Source organism: Melanostigma gelatinosum (genome assembly GCF_949748355.1).
Source record: "Melanostigma gelatinosum genome assembly, chromosome: 5".
NCBI classification, from domain to species: Eukaryota; Metazoa; Chordata; class Actinopteri; order Perciformes; family Zoarcidae; genus Melanostigma; species Melanostigma gelatinosum.
In genome coordinates this window covers 27,207,819-27,230,293 of record NC_136638.1, presented here as the reverse complement: position 1 = coordinate 27,230,293, position 22,475 = coordinate 27,207,819, and the positions used below count along the sequence as shown (strand labels likewise).

At 47.0% G+C, this 22,475-nt stretch overlaps 1 protein-coding gene across 2 annotated transcripts in view; it reads right to left on the bottom strand.

The window, feature by feature from the left end:
• fat2 (FAT atypical cadherin 2) overlaps positions 1–22,475 on the bottom strand; it is a 79,960-nt gene that overhangs the window by 7,886 nt on the left and 49,599 nt on the right. The window contains exons 16-25 of one of the 2 annotated variants that reach the window (XM_079269323.1): positions 16,682–17,071; positions 14,659–14,870; positions 13,491–13,628; positions 13,201–13,344; positions 11,000–11,197; positions 10,145–10,745; positions 9,590–9,790; positions 7,777–7,934; positions 4,086–4,536; positions 1,402–1,555 (exon numbers count right to left, since the gene is read on the bottom strand). In XM_079269323.1, the coding sequence (XP_079125449.1) occupies positions 1,402–1,555; positions 4,086–4,536; positions 7,777–7,934; positions 9,590–9,790; positions 10,145–10,745; positions 11,000–11,197; positions 13,201–13,344; positions 13,491–13,628; positions 14,659–14,870; positions 16,682–17,071 (2,647 nt within the window). Of the gene's footprint in view, positions 1–1,401; positions 1,556–4,085; positions 4,537–6,436; positions 6,469–7,776; positions 7,935–9,589; positions 9,791–10,144; positions 10,746–10,999; positions 11,198–13,200; positions 13,345–13,490; positions 13,629–14,658; positions 14,871–16,681; positions 17,072–22,475 lie in introns of those variants that run through there. The other variant, XM_079269324.1, reaches the window with a different exon arrangement.

Genomic DNA, 22,475 nt, shown 5'->3' with positions numbered 1-22,475 from the left:
GAGATAAAAGTTTTTTGATGAACTGAGTTGTCAAGTCCTGTGTTTTTTCTTTGTATCGCGACACAGTGTTGATGAATTGGTTTTGGGTGGTATTCAATCAAAAATACACAGCGGACGTGTGACTATACATTTTCCTCCCATGTGCACGGACTTGATTACAACGTGACGCCCTCGCATTATAAAACATCTATCTGTGTACTTTACAAGTCACACGGCGAACTCCCATTTGCTAAAAATTAGGATCCAACGGAGGTCATCTTTCAGTCACAGAGTTAATCAAAAAACCTGGAACACGGATCGCTGTTAATATCCCCGAGGAGCGACGCAATCCCACCGGAGGGCCTTCAATGAGCGGAGGAACATGCAAACGCTGCTGTAAGCTCGTTTAACGTGACCCGGTGGTGTGAGTGGAATACAACCAGCTGTGTGTGTGTGTGTGTGTGTGTGTTACAGTTGAAAGTATGCGTCCAATCATGGAAATTAAAAACCATGCACGCTTTTGTAGTTTGTGTTCAGTATGCCATGTTGGCATCATGATATCTCTTTGTGTCTAATTTTGTGTGTGTACGTGATCTGGGAGAGTTTGCAGCTGCATATGTTATTATCTTAATTGATCTTGTGTTGTGATTATTTCTTAATCATTCAGTCGAGGAAAATTAAAGTTCCATAAGAAGTGACTGATTTAAATATAAAGTGACTGTATATGAGAAGTGGACTTAGTCAAAGTGATGTCACTCATTGGTTTGCATAATGCCACTTTGAAGCCTGGAGTTCAGCATTTTGACCCTCGGCCATTTTGTTTTTTTGCAACCAGAAGTGACACGAGAGGGTGGAGCTAAGTAACGCTGAATTTTTAGGTGACTAAAAAGTTATAATTAACTTTAATGAAGTGAAAACACACAGTGAAAGGGTTAAAGTTGTAAGACGAAAACATGGACAACTCCCAGATGGGACCATGCTGTGGTAGAGACCTGTCAATCACTGTGTAGCCCCGCCCTAAAGCATCCCCTGCTTTATGGTCTGTGTGACTCTAAATGGACCATAATGTACTAAATGAACATCATGCTGTATTGAAGAAGACTTGAAACTAGAGATTGAGACATAAACTCATGTTCACAATGTTTACTGAGGGAATAAATCAAGAGAGAAGTAGAGTCATTTTCTCATAGACTTCTATACAACCAGAGGAGTCGCCCCCTGGTGGTCATAATCTAAAACTTATAAAACTTATAAATAAGCTTCTAAAACAGCGTTTTCATGAATACGATTTTTCCAGCGTCATCACATCTTGAGGGAGGGATCACACAGCACACACGTGTGTTCACCAGTATAGAAACTACTGCATGTTAATAAAGTGAAATGAATAAATGTGTATGTGTGTGTGTGTGTGTGTGTTTTTACCGTGTGTCCGTGTTGTCCGGTAAGCAGTTGCACATGTAACCTTGAGGTTTGGGCACACACACCCGGCCCTGATCACACGGCTGGGAGGCACACGGGTTGTCGGCCAGCTCACAGCGGGCGCCGTGGAAGAATCCCGAACACCTGCAGCGCGGCTCTGCAGAGTAAAGAAACACACCCAGACGTCTGAGACGAGAGCGACTATTCATCGGGTTCTTCCCCTCCAGGCAGCGAATAATCACAGCAAAGGTCAACCGGATCCAGCCGGAGAACACCAGAGAACACCAGAGTGTCTTTGATCTTTAAGAGGGAGAACTTGTGTGGTTGTGTTTCTTCTTTCGTGTGGATAGCTGGTTCAAAAACGGACAACGTCCAGCAGCGACAAACAAATTATTGGGTTTCAGTATGAGACTATGTTAAACCAGTACTAGACTGTCTTAAACCAGTACTAGACTGTCTTAAACCAGTACTAGACTGCCTTAACCAGTACTAGACTGCCTTAAACCAGTACTAGACTGTCTTAAACCAGTACTAGACTGCCATAAACCAGTACTAGACTGTCTTAAACCAGTACTAGACTGCCTTAAACCAGTACTAGACTGCCTTAAACCAGTACTAGACTGTCTTAAACCAGTACTAGACTGCCATAAACCAGTACTAGACTGTCTTAAACCAGTACTAGACTGCCTTAAACCAGTACTAGACTGTCTTAAACCAGTACTAGACTGCCATAAACCAGTACTAGACTGTCTTAAACCAGTACTAGACTGCCTTAAACCAGTACTAGACTGCCTTAAACCAGTACTAGACTGCCTTAAACCAGTACTAGACTGCCTTAAACCAGTACTAGACTGCCTTAAACCAGTACTAGACTGCCTTAAACCAGTACTAGACTGTCTTAAACCAGTACTAGACTGTCTTAAACCAGTACTAGACTGCCATAAACCAGTACTAGACTGTCTTAAACCAGTACTAGACTGTCTTAAACCAGTACTAGACTGCCTTAAACCAGTACTAGACTGCCTTAAACCAGTACTAGACTGTCTTAAACCAGTACTAGACTGCCTTAAACCAGTACTAGACTGTCTTAAACCAGTACTAGACTGCCTTAAACCAGTACTAGACTGCCATAAACCAGTACTAGACTGTCTTAAACCAGTACTAGACTGCCTTAAACCAGTACTAGACTGCCTTAAACCAGTACTAGACTGTCTTAAACCAGTACTAGACTGCCTTAAACCAGTACTAGACTGCCTTAAACCAGTACTAGACTGTCTTACACCAGTACTAGACTGTCTTAAACCAGTACTAGACTGTCTTAAACCAGTACTAGACTGTCTTAAACCAGTACTAGACTGCCTTAAACCAGTAGTACTGTATGTTTTTAAACCGGTATAATATAATCATGAAACAAGTTAAACTTTGCTGTCTTCATCTGTTAATATCCTTTTTGAACTATTATCTCAGGAATCAAACAGAGTTGATGCCTCAGTGAAACAGTGTGCAGTAAGAATAAAGAAGCATGCACAGCCTCGGCTGCTGCCGCCTGTCTGATCACATTTGACCTGGAAGGATCTTTTTTTGGTTATTTGTTGTTTTGATCCTGCAGCATAACTGCAGTGTGATCGTGACGTGATGATGAATAAAGTGCTGAGAGCAGTAATACTTGGCTGTGACCTTCTTGTCCTGTGTCCACAGGGCCACGCTGAACATGTCCTCATCCGACTGAAGGAGAATGAGAAGTTATGAAGTTCAGCGGCCCGACAGGTAAAGAAATACCAAACAGGCGGCAGCTTTTTTTTTTGATAACAGCTTTTGGGGTTTGTTTGTTTACGCCGTTCCTCCAAAAGCACAGAGATCCGTATCTTCTCCGGCTTTGTGTTTGGTTTCATATCGAGCCTTCATAGAGAAAGATTACCACCGTCTCACAGAGACTCGTGAAAAAATAATAATCATTTTAAAGCTCTCCCGGACTTCTTGGCTGTAAGATTGCAGGTGTCCTTATCGGCTGCTATTCTAAATAAAAGTCCTCTTTTGTGAAACAGAATGGAAAAAAAGTCACCGCAAGACTTTCTGACCCCAATTTCTTTTCTTTTGTGTTTCGACAAGTACTGATGCCTTCGGCCAACTTAGCGATAACCTAAAACGGCAATCAGCATAAAGGGCCGAGAGTCTGATAAGGAACTCATCCTTCACGGTTCGTACCGGACTGAGAAGGTGAACTTTTGAGAATATTTAAAGGGAGGAAAACTGAAATACTTTCTACTTCTTCCTCTTCTTGTGTGGTAATAAGGACGTACTGATTTCCATCTCGCTGAACATTTTGGACCCCAATTCCCAGAAAGATGGCATTATTTTATATTTATTTTACTGTCAAGTATTCCCATGAAAAGGCCCAAACATCCTTCGTCAGTGGTGCAGTACATGGAAGGTGTGGTGGGAATAAACTGTTATATTGTCATTGGGGAGGAGACAGCTTGTCGATTTCTGCAGGAGGAAAAGTCTGCAGGAGACACGACGAGAGAGCAGAGGAGATGAAACCCATCGAACGAGGGACTTTGTGACTACATGAACGCACCGTTGTTAGAGTTGTGGTTGTTTCACAAGAGGGAATGTATGAATGTATTGCTTTTGTATGATTTAGTGAACTTTAAGTCAGAGTGGGAAGACGTCTTCAGCGGACTCACCTCCGCTGGCGTCCTCCCCACAGACCCCTTCGTTCCGACAGGGGTCGTCGTCACAGGCCCTGCCGCAGCACCGGTAAACCCCGAACACCCGCCGGCCCCCCGGCCCGGCCCACTCCGCCGCGTCACCGACTCCTCTGATCGGCTCCCCGTTGAGCTCCAGGGCCTCCAGGCAGCCGGTGAAGTTACGCGGACGCCGGAGGAGCTCCGGAGAGGCGTCCCGAGGCGAGGAGGCGAAGAGCAAAGCGCCGCGGGGGCGCAACATCCGGCACGGCTCGGTCAGGGGGACGGAGGCCGGACGCTGCTGGTCCAGGGTCAGCCGCAGGGCGCTGGAGTTGACCTCCAGCAGGACGCTGTGCCACCGGCCGTCAGACACCGGATCAGATCTGATGAGTAAGGAACCGGGGGAGGTGTTTCCACAGCTGAACCTGAAGTGCAGCTCTCCATCGGTCAGCTGAGGAAGCAAAACCAGGGTCAGTTAGCAACACTTCAGTCATATGTAGAGCAAGAAAGCAGGATAAGAAGCTTTCAATGGACCAGAAGAAGAAGAAGCTGTGGCTTAATGTCGAGTTAGAGCAGCGGTTCCCAAACTTTTTAGGCCGCGCACCCCCTTCTACATCCCGACCGGGTTCGCGCACCCCCCCCCCCCCCCTTAAAAAAAAAAAAAAAAAAAAGAAGCAACAGAGCCTTTTAAGCCTTCATAGCCGCATAAGAATCGGACCAATGAGAGAACAGTTTGCTCGCGCGTGGCATTTGTTTACAAGATTTAGTCCGCTGTTAAATGTTGCAGTGTGAACCGAACAAAGGAGCAACTGCAACATTGTATCATATTAATCCCTGAATCAGAACAAAGCAAACGAACTGAAGGTGTGAAAACGCCCTGAAACACTGCAACAAAGTTTCAATAACTTTCAGTGACACAAGGCGTCACTTTTAAAGAGCAATACGGATGCGAGGACACACACACAGGCTCAGAGGCAGATGATCACATTTAATTTACAATTAATGAGCGACTAATGCAGCCAGGATGTCTTCGGACAAAGCATCGATGCGGCGCGACACAGTGTTGTTGGACACCGGGATCATGTCCAACTTTTTTGCTTCTTTCTCCCCAATCATACATTCCACCATCTCTCTGGCAGCTGGCAAGCTCACGTCTTCGGCGATTGTGTGCGGTAGCCCCTTTCTCGCTATTCTGTAACCAGATATGAAGCCCGTAGTGCGTCATTTATAGACCAACACATGAATGAGACTGCAGTTGTTTTGGCTGTTTTGTAACTCCTCCAATTTGGATATAAACAATGTAAGGGGCTTTTGACTTGCACTGGCATGCTTGGTGTTCAGGTGGCGACGTAAATAAGAGCTTCAGACTGTTAGCCAGAACCTCACTGCACACCACGCACTGTGGCTTTGGGCAATCTGCGTTGCCAATCCAAGTGAAGCCCAGACACAGATACTTTTCATCATATTTCCTCTTTTTTTCCCAGTCTGATGCTCACTCTCGTTTCCTCTTTTTTCACCTTGACTCCGCGATGGGCCGATGTGCTCCCGATTTGTCTGTGCTATCCCTTCCTCCTTCCTCCGTCTCATCTTCCTCTGACTCCCGTTCGACTTCTTCTCCCGGTCTCTCCCCACGCACCTCTCCGTTCCCCTCGCCTCCGATTCCTCTCTCTCTCTCTGTCCCTCTCCTCTTTTACGACTGATAGCTTCAGATGTCCCACCTGACAGCTTTTAAATTAAAATTACATTTTTTTTTTAATATTTAATATTATTACACCATCAGACCGCCATTACACTTTTCCTCTCGCGCACCCCCTAGAGGCAGCTCGCGCACCCCCAGGGGTGCGCGCACCCCACTTTGGGAATCCCTGAGTTAGAGTATCAGAAAGAGTTTCAGTGGGAGGACCAAAGGAGAACCGGTCAGGTTTTCTTGTTTTATAGAAAAACTGCCTCTTGAATTTACATGTCATTTCTGTTCAATGAAAAAATGTTCAGTGCTGTGTCATTCTGAATCATAATATCTCACCACTGATGTTGTTTTTATTGATATACTCTCACATTGACATTGCCGGTTATAAGCTTCAGCTACTGAATCAGGTCAGTCAGTCAAACGGAGTCGACACCTTTTGATTTGGAAAATAAAGAAACACAAACTCTGAGTTTACATCCGGGCGTGTTGAACGTACTCGTCATCGTCTAATTGCATTCAGGTGGCATTTAAAGTGCAGCTCAGCCTCCGTTACGCTGTTGTTGTCCGTCACGTAGTCGTGATTGTTGTATTGATCTCTTCCTTTAAATTACAGCAAATCTTTTCTGCTGTAATTAGTCCACAGGAAGCATCGATTCTGCGGTTCACAGGTCAGAGGTCGTCTTAGACAAACGTGGACTAAATGGGTTTGAAAGCAAAAGGTTATTTGCTGAACTCTGTTTGTATTTCTGTGTTTCATCAAGTAGTTATGTTGGAATATCGTTGATTCAATTAAACAATCTTTTAACCTGCGGAAACCGACCGACTCTATCGCTGCTGCAATAGTATGGAGAGATAACCGGTTGTGTTTATCGATCCAATGTACCAAAAATAAGCCTTTGAGTATTTAAACGAGAGATTAAAGTGAAGAGCAGAACAAGTCACAACAGTCTCATGCTGCTGATGTTCCATCTGAACATCAGCAGCATCTATTCATCAACATCTCAGTCTTTCTGCTCGCTCAGCGTTCCCGCAATCTAACAAAGCAGCTTTTTTACTTTCCTAATCTACTGATGTGTCTTCAGGCTCCTCTCATCTCAGCGTGTTAAATATACCGGCGGAGTGTGTCCGTGTGTTGTTGAGCATCGAGCCCATCGGACGCCGAGGGCCGTGATCATTATTGATCTGCTTTTGCTCCGGCTTCTTAAATTGATGAGGATGAGCGTTTTTATTTTTCTCTCCCTTTTGTTCTGTAGATGTATTGTCTTTCTTAGGTCCAGTCCCAAACGTCCCCCTAAGGCCCTGAACCCTGAACCCTCAGGGACCTAACTGCCGTCACCTGTTAGATGGTTTCAGTGTGAGAGGCTGTAAGGTACGAATGGTACACGTGACCATGAAAACATCATGTCACGTACGTACAACTGTGGCTTTTCACTTTATATTTTTTACTCCCTGATTTGAACGTCTTCCAGGCTCTGCTTATCACGGGGAAGACGTCGAAGAGCTGGCAGAGGAACAAGTAAAACAAAAACCTGGAGACTCCGCAGGGAACCGGGGTTCTACAGAATCAGGGCTCCGCAGGGAACCGGAGTTCTACAGGATCAGGGCTCCGCAGGGAACCGGGGTTCTACAGAATCAGGGCTTCACGGCTCCATAAATCAGAGACGCTGAGCGCCGATGCGAACGCTGCAGAGAGATTTAATACTGCTGAGCAAAGTTCAGTATGCACCGACGACGGCTGATACACAAGTACAAATACATTTGTATTCTGCATCGGTACGTGATGTGTACTCGCACACACACACACAGTCCAGCAGCTGATTGGCTCCACTAGCCGCCCTGTTAACTAACGTGTGTTTGGAACAAGCTCCGACAGAACAGACACACCATCCAGCAGCAGAATTAACTTTTGGAACAAACAAAAAGACATCTGTTCATCAAAAAGAATCAGTGAGAAGAACATCTGCCACCAACGATTCAAGGAGAAGTCCTGTTTTCTTTGAATACCTGTAAAGCTCCCCAGTCGTCGGTGCTGTTGGTGGACGCGATGACGCCTCCGTCCTGGAAAGTCTTGAACCTCAGAGACAGTTTGAAGTCCTGGTGGTCTTCATCCATCTGGTGGAGGTACCTCAGGTAGGCGTGGCCGTCGAACCTCAAGGCCGACTCTGAAACAGAGAAAACACACAACAGATAGTGAGCAGCAGGAGAAGCACCATGAAAGAAAGACGTGGAGCTCCTTCACACACACACACACACACACACACACACACACACACACACACACACACACACACACACACACACACACACACACACACACACACACACACACACACACACACACACACACACACACGCTGTGTTTCTTTTCCCTGATTGTTCAATTCTTAATTGGGAATGAGAATAAAGCCGTTGAGTATTTTGTTAAGTGCTCTGGTTGCAGCTTCTTAAATCTGAATGTTTGACAGTAAATTGAACATTGTGTCGGCCGAGTAATGTGACATGATGTCAAGCTGGGCTTTCTGGAAAACTGTGATCGTCTTTCCCCCTTTTTTTTGGACATTTTGGACAGTTTATGGACAAAACAATTAAACAAGCAGCTCAATCCAACTCAAATAACGGATGCTTGCGTCCTTATTCCTATGCAGCGATGGTCATCACTTTGTGTCCAACACAGAAACAACCTCCACTGCCTTCCTCGAACACGTGGAAGCTGGAAGGTAGGAAACTGTTTGTGGTTTGTTGATTGGTGTGGTCAGATAAAGACAAACTGCACATATTTGATTATGTTTTTGATTTAACTTTCGATAATGTGTTGAAAAGATTTAAAGAAATAAAACTGCTTCTGCTCATGGCTGAGGTCACTTCTGAGTGAAGACAAAGTCTTTAAAACGTGTTTCACGAAATATTCTCTGATTAAGTTCAAACTCTGAAGACTCTCATGTCTGTGGACCTTTAACAATCACACGTTCTTGTTATTGAAGCTTTTGAATGCAACATGTTTCAACTCAAGGCCACAAAACTTTGTGAGAAACAGCCTTTATCCTCAAAGCCTCGCTGCTTTCTCCTCCTCCTCTTTCTGCAGAGCTGCAGGTAAAGATCCGCCCACAGGTTGTTTCAACATTTCCAATACCTCCAGAGAGTTTGTAAAGTCCAAAAGTCTAAGTGTATTCATAAAAGCCAGAGTGGTCATCATTCACAACAATGTTTTTTTATCTCATGGAATATTCTGTCGGCCTTTAGTCTTTCAAAAAACATGTTTTCTTTCTTGCTGCACACGTTGAGTTATATTTATAAGAGGAAGATGACTTATTCAAATAAAACTAACTCATTTAACCTGATCAATAACTTCATTCAAATTCAGGATTTTAGGATTTAAATATGTAAAAATAATACAAAAGATGTAGTTAACGCCAACATGGGAACAAACTGCAGGCCGACACCGTCCGACTGCTTTTAAGATGTTTTTCTTGCTCGCTCTCGTTATCGCCGAACACCAGAGTCTCACGACTAGACGTGTCCGATATAAAGACACAATACGACGTCGATAACACGGAGAGGACGCTTCACTGATAATGAGTGTACATGCCGGAGAGACTGCAGGATCGTGTCCTCACACCAGTAATCCTCACAGGAACGACAACACAAGCAACGCTTTAGAAGCTACCTGAGGGCCGGCGAGGGTTCGTACGAAATCCGCTCAAATACAGCTGACGAGAAGAAGGCTCTTTGATCTCTGAAAATACCAGTGAGGATTTAATCTGATGGAGGATTGAGTCTTTACTCTCCCTCATGAGCTCCAGAGCAGACGGAGTCGTACCGTTACAGGGGCAGACGCTCTCCCAGGTGTGTCGCGGGGTGATGTAACCGGCTCCGGCGGCGGTGAAATGGCTCAGTCGGTCGGCCGTCAGCCGGACGGCGTTCCTGCAGCCTCGCGGCGGACAGCCGGCACCCACACACCCGTTGTGCATCACCCTGAGGTTCCTGAGGCCCAGAGAGTCCTCGATGGCCGATGTAATACCTACATCACAGGGTTCAGGGAGTCAGAACTGCACATTCAAAGACACTCTTCATCCCACGGGATTCACCTGACTTACTTTGTGTCCAAATTAAGAAGAAGAAGAAGAAGAAACGCAGCTGAAATGCATCGCTCTGTGTTTCATTCTTGTTCATCTTTGGAGGGAGTTGACATTCTTTTATTTGTTTTTCCATTGAAAGCTAATCAGTGTTGTGTTTGGAGGCGACGTCGACCTTTATTTCACGTCCTCAACATTAATAAACAACATTTTTATCACAGCTTTATGGAAATCTGCATGACATTTAGGGCTGCCAGACGCTCATATATTTGTCTTATTATCACATGTTGATCGATCACCTGCGAGTCTGCTGGTGGGCGGAGCCTGGGCGAGTCCAGTCTGAGGCCTCCAGACCAGCAGGGCCTCCAGGCCCCGGGCGTCGGGGGGCTGCTGCAGGCTGGCCAGGTGAAGCTCCTGTCCGGGTAAACCCAGACTTTGTCCCAAGCTGTGCTGCCGGCCTCTCCAGTGGGCGCCCAGGAACTCCTCCGGTGACAACCCGACCAGCTGCAGTGTCAGGCCGGAGTCCAGCGCCCTCTGGTCCGCCGCCCACACGTGAACTCTGACCTCGGTCCAGACGCTGAACTTCCCGTCCGCCACGCTGACGTTGAGCGAGTAGGAACCCTCCTTCAGGTTCTCGTCCGCCCAGATCTTGCCGTCAGCGAGGTCGACGGAGAACCTGCCCCCGCCCGGGTGCTCCGACACCAGCTCGTAGGCCAGGACGTCCTGCAGGTCCTGGTCTGAGGCGTGGAGCCGGCCGATGAGCCGGTTGGCAAACTGCCCACCGGAGGTGGTGATGAAGACCTCCAGGGGCGCCACAGAGGGAGGGTACCTGCTCTGCTCGGTGACGTTGATGTTGACCACACAGATGGAGGAGAGGGGGGGGAGGCCGCTGTCTGTCACCTGACGGGTGCATGAAGAGCGGTTAAAGACTGATGATATATTTGCTTTTTTATTAAAACTACAGTAAATGTCTCTGTTAATGCTCAGCTCAGATAATAAGCATTGTAGGAAGTAAGAAAAAAGGAGATGGTGAAGTTTTGTTGCTTTTATTGCTGTCTTGTTTCGACCATATTCTAAATGCTGCACGTGGAACTTTTGGAAATTGAGCTGGTACATGAATCACACGCGTACATCTCAGCATAGAGAGTCTTCACCTGTATCTTGAGCTGGTGGTGGGGTTTGACCTTCTTTCTGAGCGGAGCAGAGAGCGACAGCAGGCCGCCCTGGTCGACGTGGAAGCGGCGGTCCTCGTTGCCGCTGACGATGTGGATGGAGAACGGCGGTCCGTTCCTGGGCGTGTCTTTGTCCGTCACCACCAGCTGGAGGACGCTGCGGCCGAGCGACTCGCCCTCCTGCAGGAGGACAGGTGTGTTAATTCACCTTTTTTATTCAACTTGAAATATTTCACTTTACTCTATTTCCAGTTTATTGCAGGAAATCCCGCCTTCATGAAGATTATGGAGTTCAGTTCTGGTTTGAACTGTTTTTGAAGAGGTGTTGATTCAACTTTAAGGTCATTCAGGAGCCTGAAGTTCATGGTGCAGTTACATTGGTCGTGCTTTATTCAGAGATACACGGAATATTCAGTCGCCTCAATTGTGTGTTTTTTCACTTTAATAATGTCATCAGCATCACTCAAAGCCTTTACGTTCGGTGCATTCATGGATGCTCGTACTCGAACGCAACAAACTCTTCCTCTTACTCCAACTCTGCGGCTGAGACTTCTCCGTGAGGGAGACTGAGTGACACAATCACAAACAGACCTGATGGAGCTCAAGGTCCGCAGGATTCTTTCCATACTGTTGACGGACAATCTGAGTCTGTCAGATACACAAACGAGCACTTCTAGTGGATGAACATTGACGGTGAGGAGTCGCCCGATTGGATTACGTGGCAACAGGTTTAGCAGCTGCAGCCCTCTCGCTCAATTCTGGAGCGATTCAAAGCAATTGTTGAGCCTATAGACACGAACAAAGGGTTGAAAAATACCAAAAGTGACCCTTTAAGTTATTACCTTTGAACAAACACCGTAGCGTATCAATACAATACTTTCCGGCAGCTCAGAACATTAAAAGTACCGGAGTTTTAAAAAATGGTCCTTTAGTACCACAGAACAGCAACTTTATACAAACAAATAATGCCGTTATTGTATTGTTCACCGTGATGGATTACCTGTCCACGGCCATCTAAAAGGCTCCGTCTGCTGACTGCTGCTGTTATCAATCTAAAACGTACAGCCCGCTGCGGTAGACGGGCAGCAATTTAGAGTCAATGGGCTAAAACACGCAACTCCTGCGTTTCAATGAGAGCACGCTCCACGAGACACAAAGAACGGCTTCATCAGAGCGACAGCAGCGCACAGAGAGCGTTCCGACCGCTCATACCGGCTCAAGTGTGTCTGCTTCTCTTAACCGTCACCACAGTATCTCCACCATGAATACTAATATAAAATCGAAAACATGCGACAGCTGCAGTGCAGACGTGTTGCATCAGCATCACCTGTCCCTCTGCTGCTCACATCCTTCTGCAGCCTACAGGGCGCTCACGCTCCACTACAACAGATGTGCAAGCCGTAAAAAACATGTGTACAGGAGAGAAAACGCCACCGCAGCTGCTGACCTGCAACACCTGTCTGGAACCCCCTGTCCCCAATTTCAGCCACACCCATCTGCTGCAATGAGAGCTTTCATGGCGTGGCAAAAAAACAACGCTGTGTTCGTCCAGGCACGCTTTCACACATGAACGTGGAGGTAAATCCACACCAGCGGACTGCAGTGAAGAGGTTTTAGGTGGCACGGGTGCCACTGATGTCCTGCAAAGCAACACCAACACCGACCAATCGTGACAGCCCATTCGGATCACCTTGTTAGGGAGTCCGCAGCAGAGCAGGCAGCTTTTTAAGGTCACCAACGCAACTTGAAGGAATGAACTGAACTGTCTTTTCGTGAGGAGTTGCGTGTTCGGCTTATATTCACGTAAAAGCGAGTTAATATTTCTCCATTGTGTCAGATTTCACACCTGAATGCGACTGACGCCCCCCCCCCCCCCCCCCTCGAGGCCTCAGAGGTTATCTGCAGCAGCTGATGAGCAGGGATTCTTTCCAGAGCTAACGCGGTGAATTTATTTTACATACACACTTTTTTTTTTGACATCTTGCTTGTTGACTTTTTGTCGATGCAGCAGTTTGTGTAAGGTCTGTGTTTTCGCTCCAGGCTGCGAACGCAAACCCTCTGAACTGGAGGGAGATTTGATCAGATAAATCACATCTTTTGGGGTTTTTGTTGTGGGATGCAGCAGCATGTAAACACATGCATCCTGTTGCGCAGACATGTTGGAGATGTTGCGGTCGTCATACCTGCAGCTGCAGACGGTGGATGACCTGGGAGAAGACGGGTGCGTTGTCGTTGATGTCGGTGACGGTGATGGTGATGAGGACGGCCGAGGACAGAGGAGGATCACCTTCATCTGCTGCCTGCACCGTCAGAGAGTAATGAGGGACCTGGAGAGACGACAGAGGCAACTCTTTCTTATTGCACTTCTGTTCCCTTTTTTATTTGTCAGGTATTTATTTGACTTTCTGAGTCGTGTCATATGTATTTATTGTGCTTTAATCTTAATATCTGTTGACTGATCTTAGACACTGACCTCTTCTCTGTCCAGTGCAGTGCGGACAGTGATCTCTCCACTACGAGGGTGAATAGAGAACTGCTGCAGAGAGTCCCCGCTCACGATGGAGTAACGCAGCAGATTGTTGATGGGACCGTCCCGATCGCTGGCTGTTACCTAGAGGTAAAGAAAGGGAGGGAAAGGTGAGGGGCAGTGTCAGCCCCCAACAAATACACTCCAACAGAGCGACAACAAGAAAGCCTGATGCAGTGCCTTCTGGGATGCTCTTACATTGGAGATAACATGCTGAAGTGCAGGCGTCCTCCCAGTGGAACAATGTGGTGCAGTGCCATAAAAGCTGCGCTACATGTTACACAACCTTCCATACCTTCGTGCCCCACTGTATGCGGCTGGTTTCTTTATAATATGTTGTTGCTCCTGCACCTCAAACAGCCCGAGTCCACTGGCACCTCTGACTCGTGTTAAAAACACGTCATTCAAGAGTTTAATGTTGTTGTTTGGGTCAAAGGACACTGTTGACGGACGACATTGGCATCAACACGTGTGACGGTTAGTAAAGCAGATCATGTGTTTATCAGCTCTGCTGCTGTCACCTGATACCTCGTGTGTGTGTGTGTGTGTGTGTGTGTGTGTGTCCCTTATTGAGTCATTAAATCAATGTAACCTTCACTTCACTATTGGATACGTTTCTGTTCAACTGACATCTTGCAACTGGCAACTTTGGGAACCTGTTTTCTATATAAGGAACATTTCACTCTACGAACATTTCCCCACAAAGCAGCAGGTTGTAAACGTGAAAAGCATCTCTTATTCTGTGGAACTGAAAATAAAAACACAGACACACCGCCCTCATCTTATACCTCTCTCTCTCTCTCTCTCTCTCTCTCTCTCTCTCTCTCTCTCTCTCTCTCTCTCTCTCTCTCTCTCTCTCTCTCTCTCTGTCTCTCTCTCTCTCTCTCTCTGTCTCTCTCGCTCTCTCTCTCTCTCTCTCTCTCTCTCTCTGTGTGTGTTGCAGCTGACCAGGAACCAGCTGTGTAGTGTTGTGTCACTCGCATGCACAAGTTGCTGAAGCACTGGTGAAAGTTTCCAGGCGCTGAACATCAATCCACATTCCGTGTATTCTGCATGCTGCTGCAGACAGTGACGCCTGTACCGTTTCAACATCTCGGTCACTTTGTGCCGTTACCTTCATCACCAGGCCTCCAGGCGTGAGATCCTCCGATATCTCAGCGCTGTGGTCGCCTCGTCCGAACGCCGGCGCGTTGTCGTTCAGGTCCGTCACGTTGATGATAACCGTGGTGACGTCGCTGAGGGACGACTTGCCACGACTTCCCTCTACAGACAGGTAGTGCTCCCGGGAAACCTCAAAGTCCAGCGGGGCCACGAGGGTCAGCAGGCCTGCAAGAGGAGGACCACCCGTCAGACACAGAACTTTGTTTTAAAGCCTCGCTGTGACCTCAGTGTTTTTCTCCTGTGTGTGTGTGTGTGGCGTCATGTGACACGTGTAGTGAACTCCCACTTTTGAAGCTGTGAGTTTAACCTTTCAGGGACGGTGAATCTCTCCACAGCTGCTGCTGTCTTCGTGTGTTCTCCGTCCTCCGCATGTGAAGTTTAACCTCGATGTATGGCGGCAATGAAAGAGGCGTCACGGTTCTTTAAAGGGGATCGAATGTGTCGTGTCCACTTTGTTTTTGTTAAAGTCTGTTATCGAGTCACTCCTTTCAGATGGTGCGGAGTCCTCGTTGATCTGACCTCTCGTAAAAACCAGCGGAACGTTAACTGGTCGACCTTTTCACCTCCTCTGAGCCTCGTGATCGAATGTTTGCTGCGTCGGGGTTTTTACTGGATGTGAACGACGCACCGACGAGCTCGAGGTCTGGCAAAGAAAATACACAATGAAGTGTTGTTTTTAAAGAGAGGATCAGGGAGGAAATATTGATCACTGCTTTATAAAATAATTTACTGGCGACTTTTAAAGTAATTGATAAATTGTTTGTCATTTTTCTCATAGGTTTTACAGCTACTCAATTATGAGAGTTTGATGCTTTTTGTTTTTGTGTGTTTGATAAATGCACGGAGTGGTTCATGGTGGTGTTCGGTTTCTGTCAATACTGGTCCATACGGGTGTTTCCTGTTCATCCTGCACGGCGTGACGCCACTTCTCAGAAAGAAGTCTGCGCTTTTGTCTCATCCTGTCCACTCAAAACTCACATCCACAAGGACAGGGTCCAGAGAATCAGACTGAAGATTTTACAAGATGTTTTAAATGCAGCTGACGTGAATTCAAAACCAATACATCATCTCGGTCAACCATTAGATGATCAAACTAGATGATGTGGACTTATCTTTCTCAAATCCCAACTTCTAACGTACCAGATATACTTGAAAACTTTCCAAGAATGCCGTCGCTCTTAAGGTGCTGTGTGGCTTCAGGTAACAGGTTCAGGAGTTTAAAGGCCGATCAGAGGCCAAAACACTAAATACTACGAGATATCAGAACTCTGGAGAGTTATCACAGCGGCAACAAATGTAGAGAGACTCATATTTCAAAATCCTGCAGGAATGTTCACTCGTTGTTTGGCTGACCTTTTCTTCTGGTTTCTAAAACAAGGCCTAAAACTCAGATGACGCTTTCTACAAGAGTCCAAGCAGACGGTTCAAATGCATCCCAGACTGCACGACTCCGCGGACGCGCAAACAAACACGCGTGAACACAAGTTATATCTCGAGCTCCTACATCAACGTCCATCCGTTTAAATGAATGGACACATTGGTGCACAGTGGATTTAAAATGTCCTGCACTCAGCGTGTGACCGTGCTCTCCTCGTCACCCTGATGCGTCGCACGAGACGGCTCTTTAACTGTCCGTCCACAGAGACGCGTGGAGAGTGAAAGAAGATACGGTTGTATGGTCCATTTAGAGTCAAACAGACCATAAAGCAGGGGATGCTTTAGGGGCGGGGCTACACAGTGATTGACAGGTGGCTACCACCAGCAGAGCCGTATACGCCGTCTTTACATCACTCCTCCGCATTCCAAACTTTCATTTATTGGTTGCAAAAAACAACATGGCGACGGCAACAGCGAAACCACCGAACTTGAGGAATCAAAACGGCAGAATGATTAATTGACGATCTCCCTTTGGGGTTGTAGATGTGTAAACAAAGAGTGAGACAGATAGAATGTAGGAGTATAAAAACGTTCCCGACCTGTCCGTGTGTCCAGCAGGAAGCGTCCCTCCTCGTTGCCGGACGCGATCCGGTAGACGATGGGATCCGGCCCTCCGCCGTCCCTCGTCAGCGCGGAGACGCTCAGCACCTCCGACCCGACCGCCAGGGATTCTGGGATTTGAGCGGTGTACTCCGAGCTCAGGAAGACGGGCTGGTAGTCGTCCAGGGAGACCACGTCCACCGTCACGGCCACGACGGAGTAAAGGTGACGAGGCAGGCCGCGGTCGGTGGCTTTCACCCTCAGCTCGAAGGCGGGCGGAGCGTCGGAGGTCAGAGGTCGCTCCAGCCGCAGGATCCCAGAAAACTCCTCCAGAGAGAAGTAGCCGCCGTCGCCCGCCAGCAGCGAGTACTTCACCTCAGAGTTTATACCTGGAGGAGGAGAAGATGGCGACACGTGAATGATGTTATCGAAAATTGTAGATCCGAATTATGCTATCATTTCCTGAAATTTGTTAAAATTTGTACTTGACTGTACTTGTAATAAAACCCAATAATGTGATGAAATGCCCTGACTGATACTGTAGTGTAGTGTTTAATGATGAAAGTTGCGCTGGCTGAATTCGGCAACTTTATTACACTTCAAACCCTCTGAGCCCCAAAACCCGCCGGCGGGATTGAAAAGCATCTTTTCTTTAAAGAAATGCCAAATCGACCCCGTTTATCGTAGCCGGAAGCTGTAAAAGCTGAATTTATCTTCAGATTTTCTTCTTTCCGACGGTCCTTGAACAGGTCACCTGTGATGAATACTTTCGTCAAAAATCTCAAGCGAAACTAATCTTGTATCTGTATCTGGTGTGTATTTGCTGTATTGAGCACACAAGACAAAATGCAATCAATGTTTCATTAATATGGTAATAAAATATTGAATTATTGACTCTGGTTTTAAACCTGGAGGTCTGAAAACTACAAGGATGCAACATACGAAATGTGAGAGGTTACAGGACGGTGAAATACTAGATTTGACCTTTTCTGTATGTATGTATGTATGTATGTATATATGTATGTATGTATGTATGTATGTATGTATGTATATATGTATGTATGTATGTATGTATATATGTATGTATGTATGTATGTATATATGTATGTATGGATGTAGTATGTATGTATATATGTATGTATGTATGTATGTATATATGTATGTATGTATGTATGTATGGATGTATGTATGTATGTATGTATGTATATATGTATGTATGTATGTATGTATATATGTATGTATGTATGTATGTATGTATGTATGTATGTATGTATGTATGTATGTATGTATGTATGGATATATGTTTGGATGTATGTATGTATGTATATATGTATGTATGTATATATGTATGTATGGATATATGTTTGGATGTATGTATGTATATATGTATGTATGTATGTATGTATGTATGTATGTATGTATGTATGTATGTATATATGTATGTATGTATGTATGTATGTATGGATATATGTTTGGATGTATGTATGTATATATGTATGTATGTATGTATATATGTATGTATGTATGTATGTATGTATGTATGTATGTATGTATGTATGTATGTATGTATGTATGTATGGATATATGTTTGGATGTATGTATGTATGTATGTATATATGTATGTATGTATGTATGTATGTATGTATGTATGTATGTATGTATGTATGTATGTATGTATGTATGTATGTATGGATATATGTTTGGATGTATGTATGTATATATGTATGTATGTATGTATGTATGTATATATATATATGTATGTATGTATGTATGTATGTATGTATGTATGTATGTATATATGTATGTATGTATGTATGTATGTATGGATATATGTTTGGATGTATGTATGTATATATGTATGTATGTATATATGTATGTATGTATGTATGTATGTATGTATGTATGTATGTATGGATATATGTTTGGATGTATGTATGTATGTATGTATGTATATATGTATGTATGTATGTATGTATGTATGTATGTATGTATGTATGTATGTATGTATGTATGTATGGATATATGTTTGGATGTATGTATGTATATATGTATGTATGTATGTATGTATGTATATATGTATGTATGTATGTATGTATGTATGTATATATGTATGTATGTATGTATGTATGTATATATGTATGTATGTATGTATGTATGTATGGATATATGTTTGGATGTATGTATGTATATATGTATGTATGTATATATGTATGTATGTATGTATGTATGTATGTATGTATGTATGTATGGATATATGTTTGGATGTATGTATGTATATATGTATGTATGTATGTATGTATATATGTATGTATTGTGGCAGCCGGAGGGGCAACCCCAGAGGGGTAGTGATAGAGGGACGATATTGCCTGACATGGAGGCGGAGCCCCCAGGTCAGGGAATGGAAAAGAGCGCCAAACCACCATCAGCCCAACAAGCAACACCTGAGGAGGAGAGACGAGGGAGCGACCACACCCTATCAGAGGAGGAGGAGGGGACTACAAAAGGGCCCAGGCAACAGGAAACCGAGAGAGAGTAGGAGTAGAAGAGGAGGAAGAAGAAGCAGAAGAAGTAGCCTAATCAGAGAAACCCTTGGAGAAAACTGCCTTACCCCTGGATCACCCTGGAACGTCTGACTACCCGCCCGGCTCACGACCCCTGCCTGTACGACTACCCTGCTCCTGCCCGCGCCCTGGACCGTCTGAGGAATACCCGTTGTGCACCGACCCGTGGAATTGGACACCGACCCTCCCTCTGGAAAGCGGACATTGTGTTCTTGAGTGTCTATCCTACCTCTTTCCACTCTCTACCTTCAGTAAAAACCTCACTTGAACCGTTTATCTGCCGACTGGTTGTGTTTATTGGTCAGTGTTGTCGTGAAACCCCCTGTCCACCCCGGGGGCTGTCACAACTTGGTGGAGAATGCGGGCACAACCCGGTTCTGGCAACGCTGACCGATAGACCAACCGACCCAGTAAGCATGGCCACCCCGGTGCCATTTCAAGAGCTGCTAGCGGGGCTAATCGCTAGCAACCAAGAAACCCAAAAGCGCCACGAACAAGCCATGCAAGTACAAATGCAAATCCTCCAATCCCAGCAGCAACAACAATACCAACAGCAAATACAAATGGAGAAATATATGGAATTGCAAACAGAACGCGCGGATGCCATGCAAAGCGAAATCAAGGGCATGTTACAAAACCAACAGGAGCAACATACCGTGGAGAAAGCCAATCCAGCGCGCTTCATGCTCAAACAAACGGCAGCTGACGATGTGGAAGTTTTTTTTCAAATATTCCAGACAACGGCACTCCGCGAAAAATGGCCAGAAGAGCACTGGGCAGAGTTAATAGCCCCCTTTTTGATCAATGAAACGCAAGTAACGTATCAGGACTTAGAGCGCGGGGGAAAAGTTGACTTCCGGGTTTTGAAAGCGGAAGCGTTACAGCGATGCGGGGTCACGCTGTTCTTAAAGGCCCAACGATTTCATGAATGGTCATATGACGCCTCACTTTCTCCGCGAGCCCAGATGCATGAGATCAAAAGGATTACGACGGCCTGGCTACACGCAGAGCCAACAGAGGTGTCGCCCACCGATCGCGTGGTCATGGACAAATACATCAGATCACTCCCGTATGAGGCAAAAAAATTGGCAGGCCAGAGAAACCCCCGCAACATCGAGGACCTGGTGGAAATAATGGAGGGTTACCAAGCAGCACAAGCTTTAGTGCGTGGGGGAAGAAACCAGAACTTAGAGGGGCCCACCCGCAAAGAAAAAATTAAAACTGAGGAAAATAAATATGTGTCTCCCTCCTTCCCCCCAGGCTTTCCCCGACGTCGGCCGGCGTTTGGACAGGAAGAGAGGAGGTGCTACAACTGCGGCGAGATCGGGCACATCGCCTGGGAATGCCCTCACCGCCAGGACGCACCCATGCCCACGGCCAGTGAGGGGAGTCGCCCATGCGGCTTGATTACAGGATGCTGGGCCACTCACGAGGACCACATGCCCCTCACCCCTGTCAAAGTCAACGGCCGCGACGCCTCAGCGATGGTGGACTCCGGGAGCGCCATTACATTGGTGAGACCCACGTATGCTCAGTACCCGCTCCTGACAGGCACCCGAGCGGTCACGTGCATCCATGGGGAGACCCGCAAATACCCCACCACCGCCCTAGAGATCTACACGACGAGGGGTAGATACCTCGGCACTGCAGGAGTCGTGGAAGGACTCCCCGTAGAGGTGCTCGTCGGCCGAGACCTGCCCGTGTTCCAGGAGCTTTGGCGCAGCCTGGTGGTGAAACAAGGTACGACCCCTCCCCGAAAGTACAAAAAGAAAGCCATCTGTGGGCTGGGGGAGGAGATCTCCACCTCTCCCCTATCGGAAGGAGTCGCCAGTGCCGTGGCCCGGGCGTTGGTGGAGGCCACCCAACCCAACCCCGATGACGTCTATACCACAGCCATCGAGAACGACGGACCCTCCAGCCCCAGTGAGCCCGAAGGAGAGGCGCCGCCCATCCCCGAGGAAGCCGATACCCCCTCCCTCGACGAAGAGGAGCTGGCCGGGCTGTTTCCTCAGGACCCGGAGGAGCCCATCTTACCCGGGCCCCTCACAGGGAGGTTTGGGACGGCCCAGTTGGAGGACCCCAACCTAGCCAACGCCCTTCGGCAGGTGGCCGCCGTAGACGGACGACCACTGGACGGGGTAAGAGACCTCCCTCCCACACATTTCGCCATATATAACGGGCTCCTATACCAGGTAGTAATGAGGGACGGGGCCCCCCTCAGGTTGTTACTGGTGCCACGTCCTTTTATACCCTCTGTCCTACAGTTAGCCCACTCCCATCTCCTAGGTGCCCATCTAGGAGTGGAGAAAACCCTGGAAAGGGTGAGGGCCAGGTTCCACTGGCCCGGAATAAAAAAGGCCGTAGAAGATTACTGCCGGAGCTGCCCCGAATGTCAACAAGTGGCCCCACAACCCCATCACAGAAACCCGCTGGTGCCCCTGCCGATCATCACCGTCCCCTTCAGCAGGATCGGGATGGACCTAGTGGGGCCACTACCCAAGACCAACAGGGGACACAGGTACATCCTGGTTATTGTTGATTACGCCACCCGGTATCCCGAAGCCATCCCCCTACGCTCCATGGCCACCAAGGGCATAGCCAGGGAGCTTGTGATGTTGTTTTCCAGGGTCGGAATACCGGAGGAGATTCTCACCGACCAAGGGACCCCGTTCATGTCTAGGATCATGAAGGACCTGTGTGGCATGCTGAAGGTGACACAACTGAGGACGTCGGTGTATCACCCCCAAACGGACGGCCTAGTAGAGAGATTCAACCAGACACTGAAAAAAATGCTGAAAAAGACCATGGACCAGGACGGTAAGAATTGGGACCAACTGCTGCCATTCCTTATGTTCTCCATCAGAGAGGTGCCCCAGGCGTCTACAGGATTCTCGCCCTTCGAGCTCCTGTACGGTCGACGACCCCGGGGACTACTCGACCTGGCCAAGGAAGCCTGGGAACACCAACCCTCCCCCTACCGCACCATGGTGGACCACGTCGAGGAGATGAGGGTGAGGATGGCATCACTCTGGCCCATAGTCCGAGAACACATGGCCGAGGCACAGGCGGCCCAAGCCCGCGTGTACAACCGGGGAACACAACCCCGAGTGTTTAACCCAGGGGATCGGGTGTTGGTCCTGGTGCCCACGGCGGAATGTAAGTTTTTAGCCCGATGGAGGGGGCCTTATGAAGTTATGGAAAGATTGGGGCCGGTAAACTACCGAGTCCGGCA